This window comes from Cheilinus undulatus, linkage group 15, assembly GCF_018320785.1.
Source record: "Cheilinus undulatus linkage group 15, ASM1832078v1, whole genome shotgun sequence".
Lineage (NCBI taxonomy): Eukaryota > Metazoa > Chordata > Actinopteri > Labriformes > Labridae > Cheilinus > Cheilinus undulatus.
The window spans coordinates 20,705,642-20,723,809 of record NC_054879.1 but is presented as its reverse complement, the minus strand read 5'-3'; the positions used below and the strand labels follow the sequence as shown (position 1 = coordinate 20,723,809).

General features: G+C 38.8%; 2 protein-coding genes across 2 annotated transcripts in view; one reads left to right on the top strand and one right to left on the bottom strand.

The window, feature by feature from the left end:
* Positions 1 to 13,589, top strand: part of map2 (microtubule-associated protein 2) — a 137,903-nt gene extending 124,314 nt beyond the window's left edge. The window contains exons 21-25 of the mRNA XM_041807182.1: positions 1,336 to 1,470; positions 2,047 to 2,139; positions 6,708 to 6,789; positions 9,394 to 9,506; positions 10,385 to 13,589. Coding sequence (XP_041663116.1) covers positions 1,336 to 1,470; positions 2,047 to 2,139; positions 6,708 to 6,789; positions 9,394 to 9,506; positions 10,385 to 10,606 — 645 coding nt within the window. The 3' untranslated portion in view covers positions 10,607 to 13,589. The remainder of the gene's footprint in view (positions 1 to 1,335; positions 1,471 to 2,046; positions 2,140 to 6,707; positions 6,790 to 9,393; positions 9,507 to 10,384) is intronic.
* Positions 13,232 to 17,852, bottom strand: myl1 (myosin, light chain 1, alkali; skeletal, fast). The gene is made up of 6 exons (XM_041807901.1): positions 17,609 to 17,852; positions 16,759 to 16,786; positions 15,150 to 15,293; positions 14,526 to 14,699; positions 14,355 to 14,432; positions 13,232 to 13,767 (listed from the first exon to the last, which is right to left on the bottom strand). Exons 1-6 carry the CDS (start codon positions 17,735 to 17,737, stop codon positions 13,739 to 13,741), a joined length of 582 nt encoding a protein of 193 aa, XP_041663835.1. The 5' UTR covers positions 17,738 to 17,852; the 3' UTR covers positions 13,232 to 13,738.
* Positions 17,853 to 18,168: the final 316 nt, after the last annotated feature.

Here is an 18,168-nt window from a genome sequence, read left to right as displayed (position 1 = left end):
TCTTTTGCTGCGTGTCTCTCCATCAGTCAGCTGTGTGCTCCTGCCATTTCATTTTTACATGTACACACACATGCACGACCAACCAGTCAGCAGGATCTTGGTTGAGTGAGCGCATATCAAACAATGAACTAAAAGGTGTCCACCCTATTATAATTTATTTTTCAAACTGAGAAAGCCTAGGATGATGTCTGACTGATGAATATTGTCATCAGTCAGCCTTTTGGATGCACTTGCAGCGCACTTCTTTTATGCTTAATTTGGAATAAATCAGGAATATTTGATTAATTACTTTTTCGTTGTGCAGACTTGAATGGTGACAGTACAGTTTGTTTGTGTTTAATTCACAACTTGTTTTTGCTGCATCCCAAGTACTTAACAGATCAGTTACTAAAGGTTTTGTAAAATCACTTCTTCTTGTATGTATGCAGGGAAGCATATTCTTGTGTTTCATTTTGTTTAGAAATTCCTCAGTGACTTTACCGTCAGCCCCACAGTGGGTGAGAGTGGCTGTATGAGGTCACCCCTCGGTAGCTGTAGGTGTCTGCTGTCAAATTCAAATTGATGGTGACAGCTTTTGTATAAAGAGAGGGGTGAATATCAGGGCAGACTGATTGTTCATTGCTTGTTGCTCCCCTTGTTGTCTTTGGAGACAAGCTGCCTGGCCCAAAAATAAAACTGAACCTGCTTCTACTGGCAGTGACTTCATCTACTTTCGATTTGATGGCTTGAATGCTTTAAAGGCATGCCATGTTTATGTTTCAAGTGTCCAGAAAAACACAGAATTCTTTACAGCTGCTTTATCCATCTTATTAGCTAATTTAAGAAAAACCTTTCTGGTTGGGAAAATACCTAATTCATACCTAAAAAACTTCAGCCTTCTTTTTTTTTAATATTCCTGTATGATATTACAATCCAGTTAGGGGCTCAAAGTGATAAAATAATTTGGTTTCTATATTGAAGGATGTCAATCCTGTTCCATGCCCATCTCCTTTTTTTGATAGACAGTCTCTTTAGATTAAAGTACAAATACAGTGAAAGTTATCAACAAACTCTGTAAAACTATCTTTGAGTTCTCACCCACTCAGATGGAAATTATAGAGTGTAAAACCTTTTCTGGTTCTTGTTTGCAGCCTACATTGCAGTGAGGGTTGATAGAATCAGTGGGCTAAGACAGTTTTCTCAAGACCCTAGTATACTCCTATCCTGACCTTTAGCGCTTCCGAGCTGTTCCATGGTCTGTGCAGTTCCAGTTTCCGAGCAGCTGCCATGCGCCTCCCACAGCCCTTTAGCAAGCCTCTACCCAACCTCTAACCTGTCCAATGATTGTCCTCATAGAAGCACAAGGACCAAAATATGGCATCAGAGGCCAAACGCAGGGTGTCTTGGATCTGGATGTCAGTTCTACGGATCATCTCGGTTACTCTATGTCTTTCAGCGGGACACAGTGTGACCTGGACCAAGGACCTGCTGGTACACCTCAGCCTTCTTAATGTTAGCCCCAAAGGCTTATAGAGCTTTAATAAAGTTTGCTGATGAAATTATTTAGGACATTTACAGAGTTTAACTTGAGTCAATCAGTTTAGATAAAATTAAGACCACTGTGAATTTATTAAAGTAGCATTTCAGTTAAGATTTATTAAACTGAAATTAAATGCTTAGTTCAATCATTTAACCACCAATTTCATTTTTGTATGTTTTTCAGTATGATTATTCTATATTATAATTTTTAATCTCATTTAATTGAATAAGACACAGCCTTCAGATACTTTATGGCCAGCTCTTGTTAAAAAAGGTAATCTGTTGAATGAAATTTTTCAAGTAATCAAATATTTTCAAACTCATTTTTTTGATTGCTTGACTTAAATAGAAACTTAATCCCTCTCCAAAAATAGTTTTTTTTAAATCCACTGATCAATTTATTTGAACTTTAAAGTAAAGGCATGGGAAGACAAGTTTATTAGAGAATTATTAATATCAAGACCAGTTCAAAGTACTGAGGATTAAATGTTTAATATTAGAGGCCCATTCTGTTCTATTTCTCTTTAGATTCATATTTTAAACAAGAAGCTGGACTTCAGTCACATTCTATCCAAATGCAGCATCCAGGATAATCTGAAGCACAGACCCCGTGGAAGAAATGTATGTACCCCTCAATGCTGAACAAGACCAACTCTGTGGTGGTAGTTTTCTCCCCCTTGTATGTTTTTGTGCTATCTGAACAGTGATGTTAGGCTTGTTGGGTGGTTTTCTATTGTAGCTTTAGTTCATCTCCCTATTTGCTCTAAAGGTCACTGCCACAGCTTTGTATATATTTCTTCTTTACAGCCTGGAAATTTACACATAGGCACAAGATGTCAATTAAAACTCAGCAACTGGTCTGACAGCTCCTGGTTGTAACCACCTTCATCCTGTGAGAGCAGTGACCTTAAACTAAAAATAACTCAGCTCTCTTCCACCAAGGTGGTCTCATGGCTAGTGAGTGCAAACTCACCAAGGCCATATGCTGCTAAACGTCTGTCATGCTGAGATATCCTTGAGTAACCCACTATGGATGAGGTAACTATATGCCTGACCATCACAGCTGAAATGTTACCTCAAAACTTGTTTCTGCCCCAGTTATTGATTCTGATTTCTCTGACTTGGTCTCAGACTTTATTTACAAAAACTGTGTGGAAAGTTTTTCTATATTTGTTTGTATGTAAGTGAGACAGAAGAATCTAAAGTGGTCTTAACAATGTGATTGATAACTTCATCATGAATGAATGCAGTTTTAAGTCTCCACCATTTGAACAAACTCAATGTGTTATGCAGATTTAATTTTGTCTGCTTTGTACAAACATACACACACGCAGAGGCACACTCAACACACAAGCAGATCTGTGCAACCGTGCCCTGTCTTTTTGGTGTTCAGAAGGCAGGCTATTGAGGGACCACTGAAGGTGGCCACATTAAAAAGATGAGTTTCTAGCTCCCAAGTGTCTCTGAGCTCTCACAAAGTTTAATCATGATTTCTGGTGAAAGTCAGCAAACTTCTGTCAGAGCGTGTTCACATTAGCTCTCTATTCTACAGCCTGTTGATCTGCAGACCCAAACACCTGGTCTTTTAATACTGTAAAATAAGAGGTCCAAGTCGATGTACTTTGGTTGTATGTTTTGGTTGTCGAAACTCTTTTGATACATTTGTTTACACCTATCATTTTTTTTGTCTTTTTTGTTTGTTTGTTTTGTATTTTAAAACCCCTAAAACCTTCATTGCATCCACAGAAGTATTACCTAATGGTTTCTCTTCTCTTCCTTAGTACAGTATAACAATTGTGTTCTCCTCAAAATTCACTGAATATGTATGTATGTCTTTTGATACCCATTGCTTTGACTGTGTTTCTGGGTAAAATGTATTTATGATAGTGTTATGTACTGCACCACTTATGCTATGTCTGCATCTCACTCTTGCTATCTCTCCTTGCAGCGACAGAGATCCATTTACCATTGCAGTGCATTCATATTTTATCATCCTCCTACCTGAAACTAACAACCTTACGTGTTTGATGCTTTTATTTTCTTTAAGAGTCGACACGGAGGACATGAAAAAAAACCTAAAAGGAACTCAGACTACTGTTCTTGAGGAGCTGTCTCTTATTATGAGAACTTGTAATGGAGAGATTTCCTGAAGTTTTTATATTCCTTTATTCATGCTCAACTAATGAAGATAAGCTTTTTTAAAACTTTCTTTAAAAACTGTTATTAAACTGTTCGACATTTTGACCTTTGGCTGTATGGCGTACTTAAAGTTTAGTTCCAATCAAGTATTTTGAAAGAACTACACTGGGAAATCAGTGCAGCACTAAAATATATAGGATCCCCTTGAGGAGTCTCAAAGCAACAAGAACTCAAAGCTAAGTTTTGGTGTATTAGTCCGTCTTAAACAACAATTAAAGCACAAAGATGAAGAGAGATATTGTATCCATTGAATGATATTTGCCTAGACAAAAAGGAACCACTTGTTCAAATATTACTGCCCACATCACAGTGGAACAAACTCGATTCCTAGTGCAAAACACTTTTCATTGTAGGAAGGCACTAGATGTTTTGTACTGTGACCCTCAGAGCTCAAGGCACTGCTACCCAAATGAACAAATTAAGACTTAGAAAAAATAAGCAGTGAAAACAACGTCACCTATTTGCAGGCAAAGTATTTTGTTGCAAATCTTTTTGACCCACTAAGAAGGCAAAAGAAATTTGCTGTCTGTAGATTATGTTGGGAAATGAAGATAAAAAAAAATGAACATGCCATATCTAGGCTTATTAATCACTGATGAATGTCCCTTTGAAGCACATTTCATAGTCATCTATGCTACTTCAGGAGTTTCTATATTGGTTTTGTTATATGTATTTTGGCTCTGTTTTGTGTTTGGATGAATTTTCTACCCTTGTAGCATTTTTTCCAAATACATGTGTTGTCTAATTGGTGAGGTAGTTTTCTTTTACTGCTTAAGATTTATATTTTCATGATTTTGTCTTTGAAGTTTTAGTGCGTTGAGATCTCAGGGCCACTGTAGTTTAGTAGAAGTTTACTATAAACTGCCTTGACAGAAAGCCCAAGCATTCTCCCACCTCATTCCTGACCTCCACTCCTGCAGGTTCTCATCCCCAGTGTTAGGCTGGACTATAGCCATGTGCAGTCTAGGTGTGGGTCCTTGGACAGGCGAGGCTACTCGGCAGGAGGTGGAAACGTGAGTCTTGTATCGCAATTCCATTGTCCTAGTGTTAATGTCAGCATTTTTAGTCTTTTGTGTTGTGGTGTGATGTGTGTTTCATGTTTTCTTTTCCATCTTGCTTTACAGTTTCCTACTTTGTTTTGTCACACTTTCATTAATGCAGCAGTGCTCTTCACCTTACTGCTTTCTCTGTCATGGCATTTGCCTTTAAGGGTTTTTGTCTGCTGAGAAATTAGGATGCTAATGGCTGAATGTGTCCTCCTCAAATATCAGTAGAATTCAGTAACGATACCTGTCTGTACTTTTCTACGGACAAAATTTATTTCCAGCCTTTCAACAACTATAGGAGCGGCTCATTAGTAATGGTAGTATGGGGGTGAACTATATTTTTAGTGTCCAGATTTAACTCGTTTGACTGACGGGCCTAGAGAAGGTCAAAAACCATGTTGTTCAGTGTTCTCAGATGTTTTTCAAAAATCCTTCCAAGTCTGGAAATTGAGGATGGGTGTGATGCAATGAACCATAATTTTTTCCTACAAAGGTTGCTAGGGTCTATCACCGATTTTAGCGGATTTCACCAAATAATTCATATTTTCTATTTGTGGTAGGCCAAAGTAACACTGGTTGGATATCATATTGTTAACTCTAGTGGGTATTTATATTGAGTTAGTAAAGGGGAAATGTTGCATAACTAACATGTGCAGTTGAGGCAAATTATAATGTTTAGTGTAAGACTGTTTTTTTGATGTCTACTTGCAACACCAATGAACCTCTAACTTTTTTTTTAACTTGAACTTCAAAAGTGATTGTAGTAGTTTATTAAATATACAAATTAAAATCAGTCACTATAGTAGAAAAAAGAATTAATTGGGGCAGTCAGTTTAACATATTTATTAAAGCTAGAGGGACTGGTCAGCCTGCAGCCAGATATTCACGCACACAAACCTTTCTAGCCTTAAACATTTTTTTATACCCTTGCTTGCGTCATGCTGGGACTCCTGGTAGAAAAACAGGCTATGGTACTTTGTGCTCATGGTGCTGTGGTTGTAATGTGGCTCACAATCTAGGTTGTGTCCATTATTACTTTATCAATCTGTAGTTTTCCCCTCTCAGACTGTGTCTGAAAGCAGACATACTGTATATGACCACCAAATTCAAATGTGTATCTGAAACATGCCAAGGGAATGGTTGAACAAAGGTGTTTTCCAGTGATTTCTCTCTGGGTTTCTCTTCTTGATCATTGTACTGTGTCTTAAACAATTTCACTATGTTTGCTGTCTCTTTGGTTCACTTCTTTGATATTGCTTCCTGGGTTTCTCTTTATATTCCTACAGTTGGTCACATGTCTGCATATACATCTCTCCTCTCCACATGTGGCCATTCTTTACTCACATATATTCCTTCTTTTGCTGAATATTTACTGTTTTGATGCATATTTTCCAAATCGTCTGATTTTAATGTGAATTGTTCTTGAGAAGAAAATGCTACAGCACATTTCTTGTGTTTAGACTTGGAAGACCTTTATGGCAGCAACTGTGTTCTGGTCTTTTACTCTTTTGCTTGTATTTTTTAACTGTTACATGCAGTAAGATAAAGCTGATTCATATTCAGACAACTTTATTTATCCCAATGGGCTGCTTAGTTTTTCCAGACCATGTACATTTACAAACAAAGAGCAGACAGGAGGATGTCGAGGTAGACTGCTTCAGGTCACACACCATGAAGCGCCCTGGAAGTGGCCATAGGAAGTGACAGCACATGCTGCTACTTGTGTTTAAATGTGGAAAATTTCCACCTCTTATTTCGACATTCATACCCAGTCATGTCAGCTTCAGAATAATAGCTTCTGTTGTAGTGTATCCTCCTACCTAATAATAAAAGGGAACACGCTACTTAAATCTCCCTTTTGTGCATCATTTGAGTTTGTTGGGCTGGATTTCAATTTGAGCTGTGACCTCTGACCCTAATATTATCTGATGTTTCCTCTTCCAGGTGCAGATCCAGAATAAGAGGATTGACTTGAGCCATGTGACCTCCAAGTGTGGCTCTCTAGACAACATCCATCATCGGCCAGGTATCAGGGCCCTGTATTTGTTCAAGGGTTAGCAGTGGGGTGGCAGAGGTTCACTAAAAAATAGAGAAACATGCTTGTGATTAGAAGGTCCCTAAACGTGGTATATGGCTTTAAGATCTATAGCACTGCTTAGGCAAACTTAAGCACGGTTTCTTTAGGCTGTGCATGTTACAGTCCCTTATACAAATAAAAGCTTAAACACAAAGAGACCAGTTTAGCATAAACCAGCATAAACAGACCCAAGAAATTCAAAGGCTGAGAGTTTTTTAGTCCCTTACAGACATGCAGTTTCCCAGACACAGAGAGCTAAACATTTAATGCACTGTCTATTGCCCGTTAATCACTGATAAATAATTTAAGTCTATTATTAATGCTTAATTCCTTTAATAATGCTTGAGTAAAACAAGGCTTCTGTTCTGATCTGTGGAATCAAGCAGTAAAACACATTTGGATTGACAACCTGATGAAACTGTCCTGGGGCAGCTGGATGTGGGAGGTGTTGCGGTTCCTGGCAGCATTGCTGTGTTTTATGTGTTTCTACTCTCACTGTGTGGAACTTGATGTGGACAACTTGTAGATGAGCTGGACTGCATTAAAAATGAAGAGGGTTATAAATTGGATTCTTGTGTATTGTTTAAAATTGTATATTTTGAAAGAACTGCAAATTCTTAGTATTAACTTTAGAACTGATGTACAGTATGCATTTGAATAAGGAGCAGAATTTGAAATTTAGCAAACTAGTCGTAAGGTTTTCTGAGGTGCTGCACTGTAATGCAGATCTCAACCAGGAGTGTGTTTACTCTGGATTACAGCAGAGAAGGCAAAAATTAGAGGCAGCCTACAGCAAGTCAGGATGGTTATACTTCTAAGCTGGAACGTTTTTTTCAACTCTGTTGTTTTGAGCTGAGGTGATGGCAACACTCAGCTGCACTTAAGTAAAAACATGTATCAAATTAAACCAAATCTGCATCATAAGACAGCTGCCTGTGGTAATTTCTCATAATATACTGTAGCTCTTTTATTTATTGTGAATTTACTCTTTAAATCGTGGAAAAGCAATGCTCATAAAAGCCTCTGATAGTCCTTGTTGTTTAGTTGGGAGCTGTAGAAAGGTATCCCCCTTTTATTTTATCTAGCTAAAGTTTATTTGTGAAGAGACACATCAGAGACATGTAAACTAATGCCACACACTACAGCATTTATATCCAGAGCTAACTTGCAATGCCTGCCCCTAGTTGAGCCTTAAGCTCAAGCTGGTATTGTCCCTTTGTGACTGTTGTTGATTTTCTGTTCTATAACTTTATTCCCAAAAGTTTGCTTAGTGTGCACACTTTTAATGCAGCATTGTACATTCATCTTCAAATGAAAATTGTTCCAGCAGATCAAATTATGTCCAAGGCAGTATTTTAATTTCCTCAGCTCTTTTGGTCAAGTTGTTAATGTTACATTTGGCTCTCTTTAATTGGACTTTCTTTAGTCAAGACTAGAGCTGCATATCAGGTGTCTTCGGTGATCCCTTCTCACTCCTTAGTCAAACTGGAAGTTATTCCTGGACAGCCATTTCAAGGATCCTCCTCTAAAGTCACTCAGAGGAGAGAGGAGATGTGAGGAGCTGCAGACTGGGATACATCAGAGCAAACTTCACAGATGCCTTTCTACTTACAGACGCACCCCTTTATTGGAAAAAAAAGGAGAAAGTCAGGCCTAACAATGGTCACCAAAGGGACAAAATGAATACTTAAACAGTAAATAAATGTCTGTCAGTATCTAAAAAAAGCATATGTGATGAGCTGGGATTAAAAAATGTTTTCCAGTGTGTATAAGGATTAAGGCATGAATTTAGTAAAATCTGCATAACATCATAGAGTAGAATGTATCACCATGAAGTTTGACGTTTGATTTGTTTTCTGATTTCCCATCAAATTAAGACATCACAAACAACCTAAAAATATTTTGTATTCACCTGAATAATCAATTCCCCTTTTTATCAGATTATAAGGAGAATTAATTTGTTAGGATGAAACCCCTTTGAAATGTATCTTTATGTCAGCTGAGTTCTTAGAAGACTTATCAAAAACAAGTTTTAGGTTTGGATAAACTGCAATGGAATTTCAATATTTTCTTGAAGCTTAAAACCCAACAAATAGTTTCCGTTGCTTATGACATCACTTTTAAAATCAAAACAGATAATAGATTATTTGATTATAAAGCACTGTGCCAGTAGAACTGCTCTTAATGTGCGGGTGTTTGTTCTCAGGTAACATACAGAAAACAGAGCACTGTTCCAGTAAATATTTTATAATAATTAATACAGTGTGTATTTGTACAGACAAACAGTTGTTTAAGCTGACTGATAACTGATTGATGAGCCGCTGAGAGTGTCATCACAAATGGGCCTTGCGTCATGTGATGCTGTTTTTTTTTGTTTTGTTTTGTTTTTTAATATTCTCTCCCTCCGTCATTTCCTTGGTTTGTCCATAAATCTCAGATGAGGCTCATGTGAGGGACACGAATGCAACTAAAGAGACTTGGGATATACCTCATGACTCAGACTAGACACCACATGTCTCACTACCCTTTCTAAATGTCCTCTTCCTCTTCCAGGGGGCGGTAACGTGCGTATTGAGAGTGTGAAGTTGGACTTCAAAGACAAAGCCCAAGCCAAGGTGGGTTCCCTGGATAATGCTCATCACATTCCTGGTGGAGGCCGCGTCATGGTGAGTGTCAGCTCCATGCTCCCATTCCTGATTAAAAGGAAAAGAAGTTTTTGAGAGATTGTCTTCCTTGTCAATTTGGATTTAAATTGTGAACCTGTGGAAAACATGACTATTTGCGTCATTTTCTGCAGAGTAATTTAACAGTTCAGTGGGCACAGACATTTCGGTCTCATTTTATTTACCTGTACAGTGAAGAGCAAGTAAAAATTCTTGTGCCTATAAACTTTGCTGTAATTTCAAAAATGACCACATTCTGTAGGATTAAATTGATAAACTTGTATTTTATTTCATCTCTGTCATTTAAATTTATTGTGATTTTATTTGTAGTATTTGATTTCTTCTTATTTCATCAGATTTGGTGAGATTAACATCCCCTTTCCAAGAGATCTAAGGATCAAAACAAGAACTACACAATTATCAAACACTCAAAAAGGGGTAGTAAGAGTCATGAATTAAAATCAGATACTGGTAATTTAAAATGCCCAACATGAGAATATGAATATACATCTTTAGAAAAGTGTTTTCAATGGACCAATCTTCCAAAAACTTCTGTTCCTTTATCTGCCTGTGAAGATTGCGGTAAAGGTATAGTATGCACCGCTAACAATAACTAATGTGGAGGTTAATCCAACACCCTACTGTACATTCTGCTTATCAATGATTCAGTAAGACTCTAACAGTACTAATCAACACTTGTTGAGAAAAAGTTGTGTAGTCATTTATAGATGAATTTAGAGTCCTATTTTCCCTTTTATAAAGCTGACTCATCAGACACCATTTCCATTGCGCACACAAAAATTCGCATGATAAAAATATGCTGTGTAAATGTTATAATAATTCTTCCCATCTCCATCTCACTTCACACCAACTTTTTACAGATTGAGAGCCATAGGTTGACGTTTCGCGACAATGCCAGGGCCCGAGTGGACCACGGAGCCGAAATTATTGTCCAGTCTCCAGGCCTGTCTGGCTCCATGTCACCCCATCGCCACCGGGACAGCCATCTGTCATCTTCCTGCAGTCTCAACATGATGGATTCACCACAGCTAGCAACCCTGGCTGAGGATGTCACTGCTGCTCTGGCCAAGCAGGGTTTGTGAACACTGGATCTCTGGATTCTTTTCTGCATCCTGGACATCCTCACCCGAACTTCCCTGCCCACTCCTGCCACCTTGAGGCCACCCTCAGCTAAACCACAGTCTCTAAACATTTTCACGTTAAGATCCATCACTTTAAGTAGAGACTCAGATTAGGAGCTACTGTACTTTGGTCCTCTTTATTTCCTATTTTAAATCAAAATATGTGCTATTTATGATTCATTCTGTTGGCCTCTCTCTTTTTGAATGATGTTGCATAGAATAGTTCAGTCTGACCATTGGGCCTGAATACAGTGTTGTATGTGAAGTGGGGACCAGGTTTTGGCTTGTCTTGTCCTGGTTTAGAGTTCTGAAGAAGCTACAGCCTTTTTTCTACTTTTATCAAAGAGTCATGCGGCTAGCAAACCATGCAGCACGTATTGTTCTTGCTCAGTAAATGTGCATGGACGCCAAACCCTCTAATGAAGCAAGCATCCTTACTGCAAGTCATTCTTGTCATCCAATATTTAATATATTTAACTAATATATATAGAAATATGTACAAAAAATTCAAGTTCTTTGCCATCCACATGTCCTAAAATATTTTAAAAGGAAATGACAATATGGCTATAAGATATACAGTACTTGTAAAATTGCATTACTGCAAGACCTAGGTAATGTTATGACAAGCATGTATTGATTCTAATCTTAAAAGAGGCTATTTTGTAATCTAAGAAAGGATTTTAGTAAGCAATTTCCTCAACTATTGGTTAAAGATAAAACAAGTTCATGTTTTGTAGTTATTAGTTGTTTACAGTGTTCTGCTTGGTGACAATGTCAGACAGCTGAATCGGTGTTGCTAAGGAATGCATCTCAGTCCTGTTGAAGAGCATCATACACTCGTACCCGGTCAGTAGTTCAATATAGACGCAAATTAAAAGCAGGAGATCATTCCACCTCTGTCTAATAAGAAAACAGCTAAAAGTGTCTTGTCTTTACAGCTACAGATATTCAGCTCACATGAACAGTGCAGTGGGCATTCCTCTGAAAACACAGGCTGACGTTGCACTCATCAGGACTGTCTGGTGTCTGGACTGAGGACGACTCCACAAATGGGACCTGAGATTTAGGAGAAGACACGGCTACTCTGAAATCTGTCTGTGTGCGCGTTTGGTGCAGATCCAATGCCATTTTACGATGTACGCTTCTGTACCTGGATGTTTTGTTGCTATGTGTGGGAGAAGAAAGTGAAAAAAAAAAAATTTTGAAAATCCATTAAAAAGACGTTCATTAAGAAAAACAAAATGGCCGAGGGAACTCGGATCTCGTTTCATCTCTTAGAAAAAAGTGTTTGGGTGATCTAGTTTCTTTTTCAGACACCATTTGTGGTATAACCTGCCTCCTGCCTAATTACTGCCCTCACCTGAGATTGTTTGTTTGCTTCTGTGTTTTTTCTGCATACCCCATCTCTGTGTTCTCCTTCCCTGCCTCCTGCTCTACCCTACAGCAACTGTAAATGTATTTAAAAGGTCAAGTAGATGTACGCAGTTTTTCTCTTGTTGATATGACACCAATTACAATAATTAATGACAATAAAAAAGGACAAAAAGTGATGCTGAAGCACTGTATTTTGTTCTGAATGCAAGATTTAAAGCCTTAAGTCTTAAACAGTCTTAAATAGCTCATTTAGAATTTAAGGCCTTGGAAAGTCTTAAAGTTTGATTTTGAGTGAGAGGTCTACATTTTAGATGGCCCTTTGAATGGTTCTTTGATCTTTGTTTTTCTAGCCACCCTTTTGGGATTTAAACATCTTCCTCTACAGATTGTTGTATAAATATTCTCCAGAATTCAGGGAATTCAGCGTTGGATGTTGTGGTTGAATATACTCTGTACTGTTGTAAAACATGAGTCTAGAGTCGTCTTGGTTACGAGTTTGCCCACTTAAACATCTATGCAGCCCACCCTTTGTATCACAGGGCTTCTCTGACAAAAAATGTTACTCTGCTTTTTAGTTGCTAAATTGCCTAGAATCATTTTAAAACACATGCTAACTTGTTATGGTAAATAACAGTATATATATTATTGATAAAATAGATGTATTAAATCTGCTAAAAGATCAGCAAATTTAGGTGTTAATTACACCCCAAAAGAACCTTTGCCCTGTCCTATTTGACGCTTTTTAAACAGTTCACTAAATCAGAAAATTCAGCCCTGATCGGGTGTATAAGAGATCTTGAATGCCTCTCATTTTTTGACCATTTACTGTGCAAAAAGGTGTGTTAACTTCTCTCAGTTCAGGTCTTTAAAAAGGCCTTAAAAAGTCTTGAATTGGATTTTTAAAAGTGTATAAAGGCAATAGCTAGGACTCAATCCATTGACTTGTTGGATGAAAATGAAGCGAAACCACATTTACATATGAAGGTCTAGCCAGCACAACTTTTGCTTTACTAAAACCCTGGAAGAAGGGGCTAACAGCTAGCCTAGCTTTGTCTAGATGAAAAAGTTGTGTGCTAATTGACGGCTAGCTCTTGCTAGTGCAAAACCAAAAACTGTGTTCCCTGAAATAATTCACGTTTCCTTTTCTGTTTCTACCTGAGTTATACAGACAGATGAATTGCTTATAAATAGAATGAAAAACTTAAACTTAAATGGGAGTTTGTTAAAAGTTTATTGTGAAATGGCAGAGGATACAATAAATTAAGACCTAGGGATGGGTTTGGTTTAGGAGTAGATACGTTTTGATGGCCAGTCCTGGGCCAAATCAGTCACTTTGCTGGCAGATCAAAAACCAGCTAGACGGTAAGTGACAGGGGAGTGATGGTCATCGTTATCCTACCTTCCCCTCCATCACTGTTCTGCTGTGTTTGCCAGTGATGTTTTAAAAAAACAGATGATTAGACGACTGAAGACGAGGATAGAAACATCTCAGGGGAGATCAGGATGGCTTCCTGAGCAGCAGGAGGAGGAGGGGGGAAAAGCACCAGTTGGACAAAAAATATGTGTAGAACAAAACAAAAAAAAAAGGGTTCAGGAAATGACATCTCATAGTCCTTTGTTCCCCCTGTTTCCTCAGGTGGTACAGGAAACAGTGAGTGGATGTCGCGACACCATGGGGTCTGCACATACACGATGCTCACCAACGCAGTGACAGGGTCCTTAAACAGACATGATGTGCTTGACAAAGGCTGCAGATGGAGACCAGGGCAGCACAGACAGGACAGACGAGAGGGAGAGAAAGTGAATGAGAAGATAAGTAAATTACAAAAATAAGACTTATAGACCTAATGGTAAAAAATGTATTGCTCTAAAGGACAGGACATGAACTAATAGATACTGACTAAAAACCTTTTGTTTTCTCTTATCTATGAACTACAAAAGTACCTTGTGTTCAATTCGTTCAACCTCTTTTCATGGATACAGTATGTATTGAAAGTTTTTCAGTTTAGTTTTTAACTAGTGGACTAACAGGAGACAAATTTTAAAAGAACAGTTCAAAACAAAGATGCGGAAGTAAAGATATCCTTTTGGTTCTTTAGCTCAGTGGAAGACAAGCCTACATTTACCACAATGCCACTTAGCTGGATCAGTCAAGTCTGACTTTTTTTTTTTTTAAATATCCAATATTAAGGGTGCTTTATACAAGCATGACAGGGTTTTTTTTTTACAGCTTAAAGGGTGACTGAACAGAAGCAATTATTCATAACGTATAAACTAAGTACATAAACTGTGGAATAAAAATACTTAAAGTTGTTATTCATAATGTCTGGCTCACCCTCATAGTTGACACAGCCATTCTCATCCTCCTGTCCGGCCATGAGAGCATCAATCTCAGCCTCAGTCATCTTCTCTCCTGTAGGGGGAGAAAGAAAGTTTAGTAACACACACACTCTCACACACACACACACACACGGGGATACACTACTAATGTCCTGGCCTGACTCACCCAGTGTTGACAGAACGATACGCAGCTCAGCGCCCATCACTGTGCCATTGCCCTCCTTGTCAAAGACGCGAAGACCCTCAACGTAGTCCTCATATCCGGCCTTGTTTGGGCTGTTGATGATGGTCTGGAGCATGGGAAGGAAACCTTCGAACTCTACTCTCTTGTGGGCCATGTCTGCATGGAGGACATCCAAAAAAATCAGTTGTACTTAGGGGTAAGAATGATCCACCATGTCAGAATAAATCCTCTCCATCTTCTGCTGCAACATCTTCAAATGTTTTAATAATGAAGCACATTAGTGTTTGGTTCACTTCTCTAGTACTCAGTGCAATCCTATCGTGGCATAAGCATAGAGACAATGTATGCAATATGAGATTCTGTCCCAAGTTTTGCCTCATTTGAAAATTTTGGAAAGAATGTTCCTGTTAATAACATTTCTGGTATCATTGACGAGATTTCTAGTGCATTTTGATGGAAAGTACTGATTCTTTTTCCTAAAATCATTGCATTTCAATAAAACTAATAGCACAAAATATACAGAGACTATCTCCAAAACTTCTGATCCATGAAAACTGAAAATATCACTATCAGCTACTTCAATGACAAAACAAGAGTATTTCTTACCATCAGCGCTGGGGTTTCCAAGCAGTTTGCTGACCTCTTTGTTGGTGGGGTTCTGTCCCAGAGCGCGCATAATGTCAGCAATCTGGTTGTAAGCCACCTTGTTGTCACCCACTCTGTCGAACAGACCAAAGGCCTCCCTGTAGTCTGCAGGGTAAAGAGGCAGTGATCAGTCCTGTGGTCACATGCTCACTAACAAATCAGTCTGTACAGTGTTTGTTTATATATTTATAAAAAGGTATGGGACTGTAAATTATTCAACTGCTGTAGTATTGCACTCTGTGATAACTCATTTTAAAAGAAAATGTTCCTGTAAACAAAAATATTCCAGTTATTTGTGAAATTTGGTGTGATTTTTTTGATTGATTTTGATTTTTAATTACAAATAGTGAAAATCTGTATTGAAACACCAATTTTAATTGTATCACTTGAATTTGACTTGCACTTATTTTTTCTCAATTTTTTTTTTTTTAAGTTTCTTTTCCATTTGTTTCATTCCAGATAATAAGTACACTTCCAGTGATACATGCAGCCCCTGCTGAATAATATTTTGAAGTAATTTTAAACTGATCAGTGAAACTGTCTTCAGTCAGTGGCTGTGGATTTTACCATGTGTAGCTGTAAAGTGTAGTCACGTGCTAACCTGCCAGCAGGTGGGGCAGCCCCTCCACTAGCTGACAATGGAACTATGTAATGGAACAAGACATCTCCATAGGTTGTAGTATAAAAAGCTGAATGGAATGACTCCTGTCGAGCTTCGTCACCTTTCGTACTATTTCTATCACAGCTGTCTTTTCCCCCTCCCTGCAGCAGAGCTATGGGCTCTTTTAAAAGACCACCTTGGAATTGATAAACATAGCTGAGAATATGAGCCTCCCTCCTTTTAAAGGCAATGGCCTCTATTGGGGGTGGGGTGGGGAGGGGGGACTGCTGACTGCAGTGTAACAAGCAGCTGCCTGACACAGCTCTGGTGCTGTTCAGTCCAATCAAGGATCAGAAAGGACTAGCAGTTTTTTCCTGTTATCTAAGACTGTTCTTTAATTCCAAGCGTCCACTCTGTAATCCCTGAGAAGAGCTGCAGTATATTTATACTGCTATGATAAAGTGGAGCATGTGTGCACCTTTATGGATTACAGCTCTGGTGAAATCTGAGGCAAGGCCCCAAACAAGCACCCAAAGAAAAAATGTGTGATAATGATGTGAAAGTGATTGTTTGGGTTGACATGTGAATACCCTTTTGTACTACAACCTGCTGAATTATTAGAGAATCAGTGTATTGTGTGTATTGTGTGTATTGGGGTTAAATTGAAACCTGCAAACATTTGGCAAAATTTTGCACTTTAAATGAAAACATATTATTCAGCTGCAATGTGTCAAACACTTTTTAAAATGTTTTCTTCCATGTTAAGTGTTTTTAGAGTGACTGAGTATTTGGATAGTTTGGAAGTAACATTAGGCTCATATCACATTTAATGTGAAAACACAAAAGTGACAGGTGTGAGCATCTATTATGAGTAGTCATTGAACTTGCAGACTGTTATTGAGCTTAATATGCATCTTCAGAGTGTATGGGGTGTCACAAGGTTGCAAAGGTGAAATGAGGTGTACTTACCATCAATCTGGTCTGCGCTGAATTCAATCTAGAAGCCAATACAGAGCAGCCATGTTAGTTACAATATAATGCCACAACACTATCACTTTAATTCAAAAGAACATCATAACCAGGCACGTCCAATTTATCCACTTTAATTAATTAGGCCTACAAAGGGATTAAACCTGTCTTTTTTCCAAAATTAGCATCACATGATGGCACTTGATCTGTAGTGGTCCATCTTTAGCTACATTAACATGTCCACATTTGGTGTCTCCCTGCTATGCCTTCAGACATTAGTCACCTCTCCTCGAGTCCAATCCAGAGAGCCGGGGGGCGTGGTCTAAGAAACTCAGAGCTCTCCATGGTTCTACTGAGAGTCCTCAGATCTCTGAATGTGGTCCTTAAACCTGCAGCTGCTATGCTATATTGCTGCTAACTTAATATCAAATCACTGTTTGAATAAATGAGTAAACTTAAGTCAGCTCCAGTCATTTCACCGCGAGATTATCGCATTATTGAATGACTAAAGAGACCTCTGATGAGACCAGCTACACCTGATTTTAGGTGGTTTATGAGTCCGTTAGGTTGCAAATTACTATGAAAATCATTTTAAAGCAAACAGCAAAGCATTTCAACGATATCTCTTCCTTGAAATGTGAAAATAGAATAAAATTAGAAAAAAAAACCCAAACATTTCTTGTTTTGTGCAGGGTTTCTTCAAGGACCTTTCTAGGACTTTCTAGTCAAACAAATGTGTCAAACAACCCTGAGTGAGTATGACAGGCAAATCCCAATTCTTCCTGAGCAGCCATCATCCAAGTATCCATCCCTCCCCTCAGCAGAGCTCGTGCTTTAACGGTCATTGTACCTTGACTGCGGACAGGTCGACAGCGGGAGCTGCGGGTGCAGGGGCTGGTTCGGGTGCTGGTGCTGGTGCAGGTTCTGCGGCCTTTGCGGGTGCTTTGGCGGCTGCCTTAGGGTCCTTCTTTGGTGCCATTTCTGCTGATAGTAAAGCTAGTTCGTCCCTGAAGCACAGACAATTCCCGGTTCGGGTGACAACACAAGGAGTGTAGCACAGAGTGGAGGGGACTCGGAGCAAGAAATCACCGCCTGGGCGTATATATATGAAGCTATTTTTCCGCTTGACCCCCGTCAACGCTGTCCCTGTGTAAGGATTGGATAGCTGACGGGAGGGGGGTGTGTGAGTGTAGGGGTACTCTCTAAACATGGAATATAGGGCTACGGGCCAAGGAGTGTTTTGCGATAAATCTATAATCACGAACCAAAACAGTGAAAACGATCTGAAAGGTTGACTCGGGCCGTGCCATTTCCTGTGGACCACAAGCAAACAGGTCTACTTTTACGCACAGCGTTGCGCACCATTACGCACAACCTTGATTCAGTGGGAAAACACTGTGGTGCATTTGA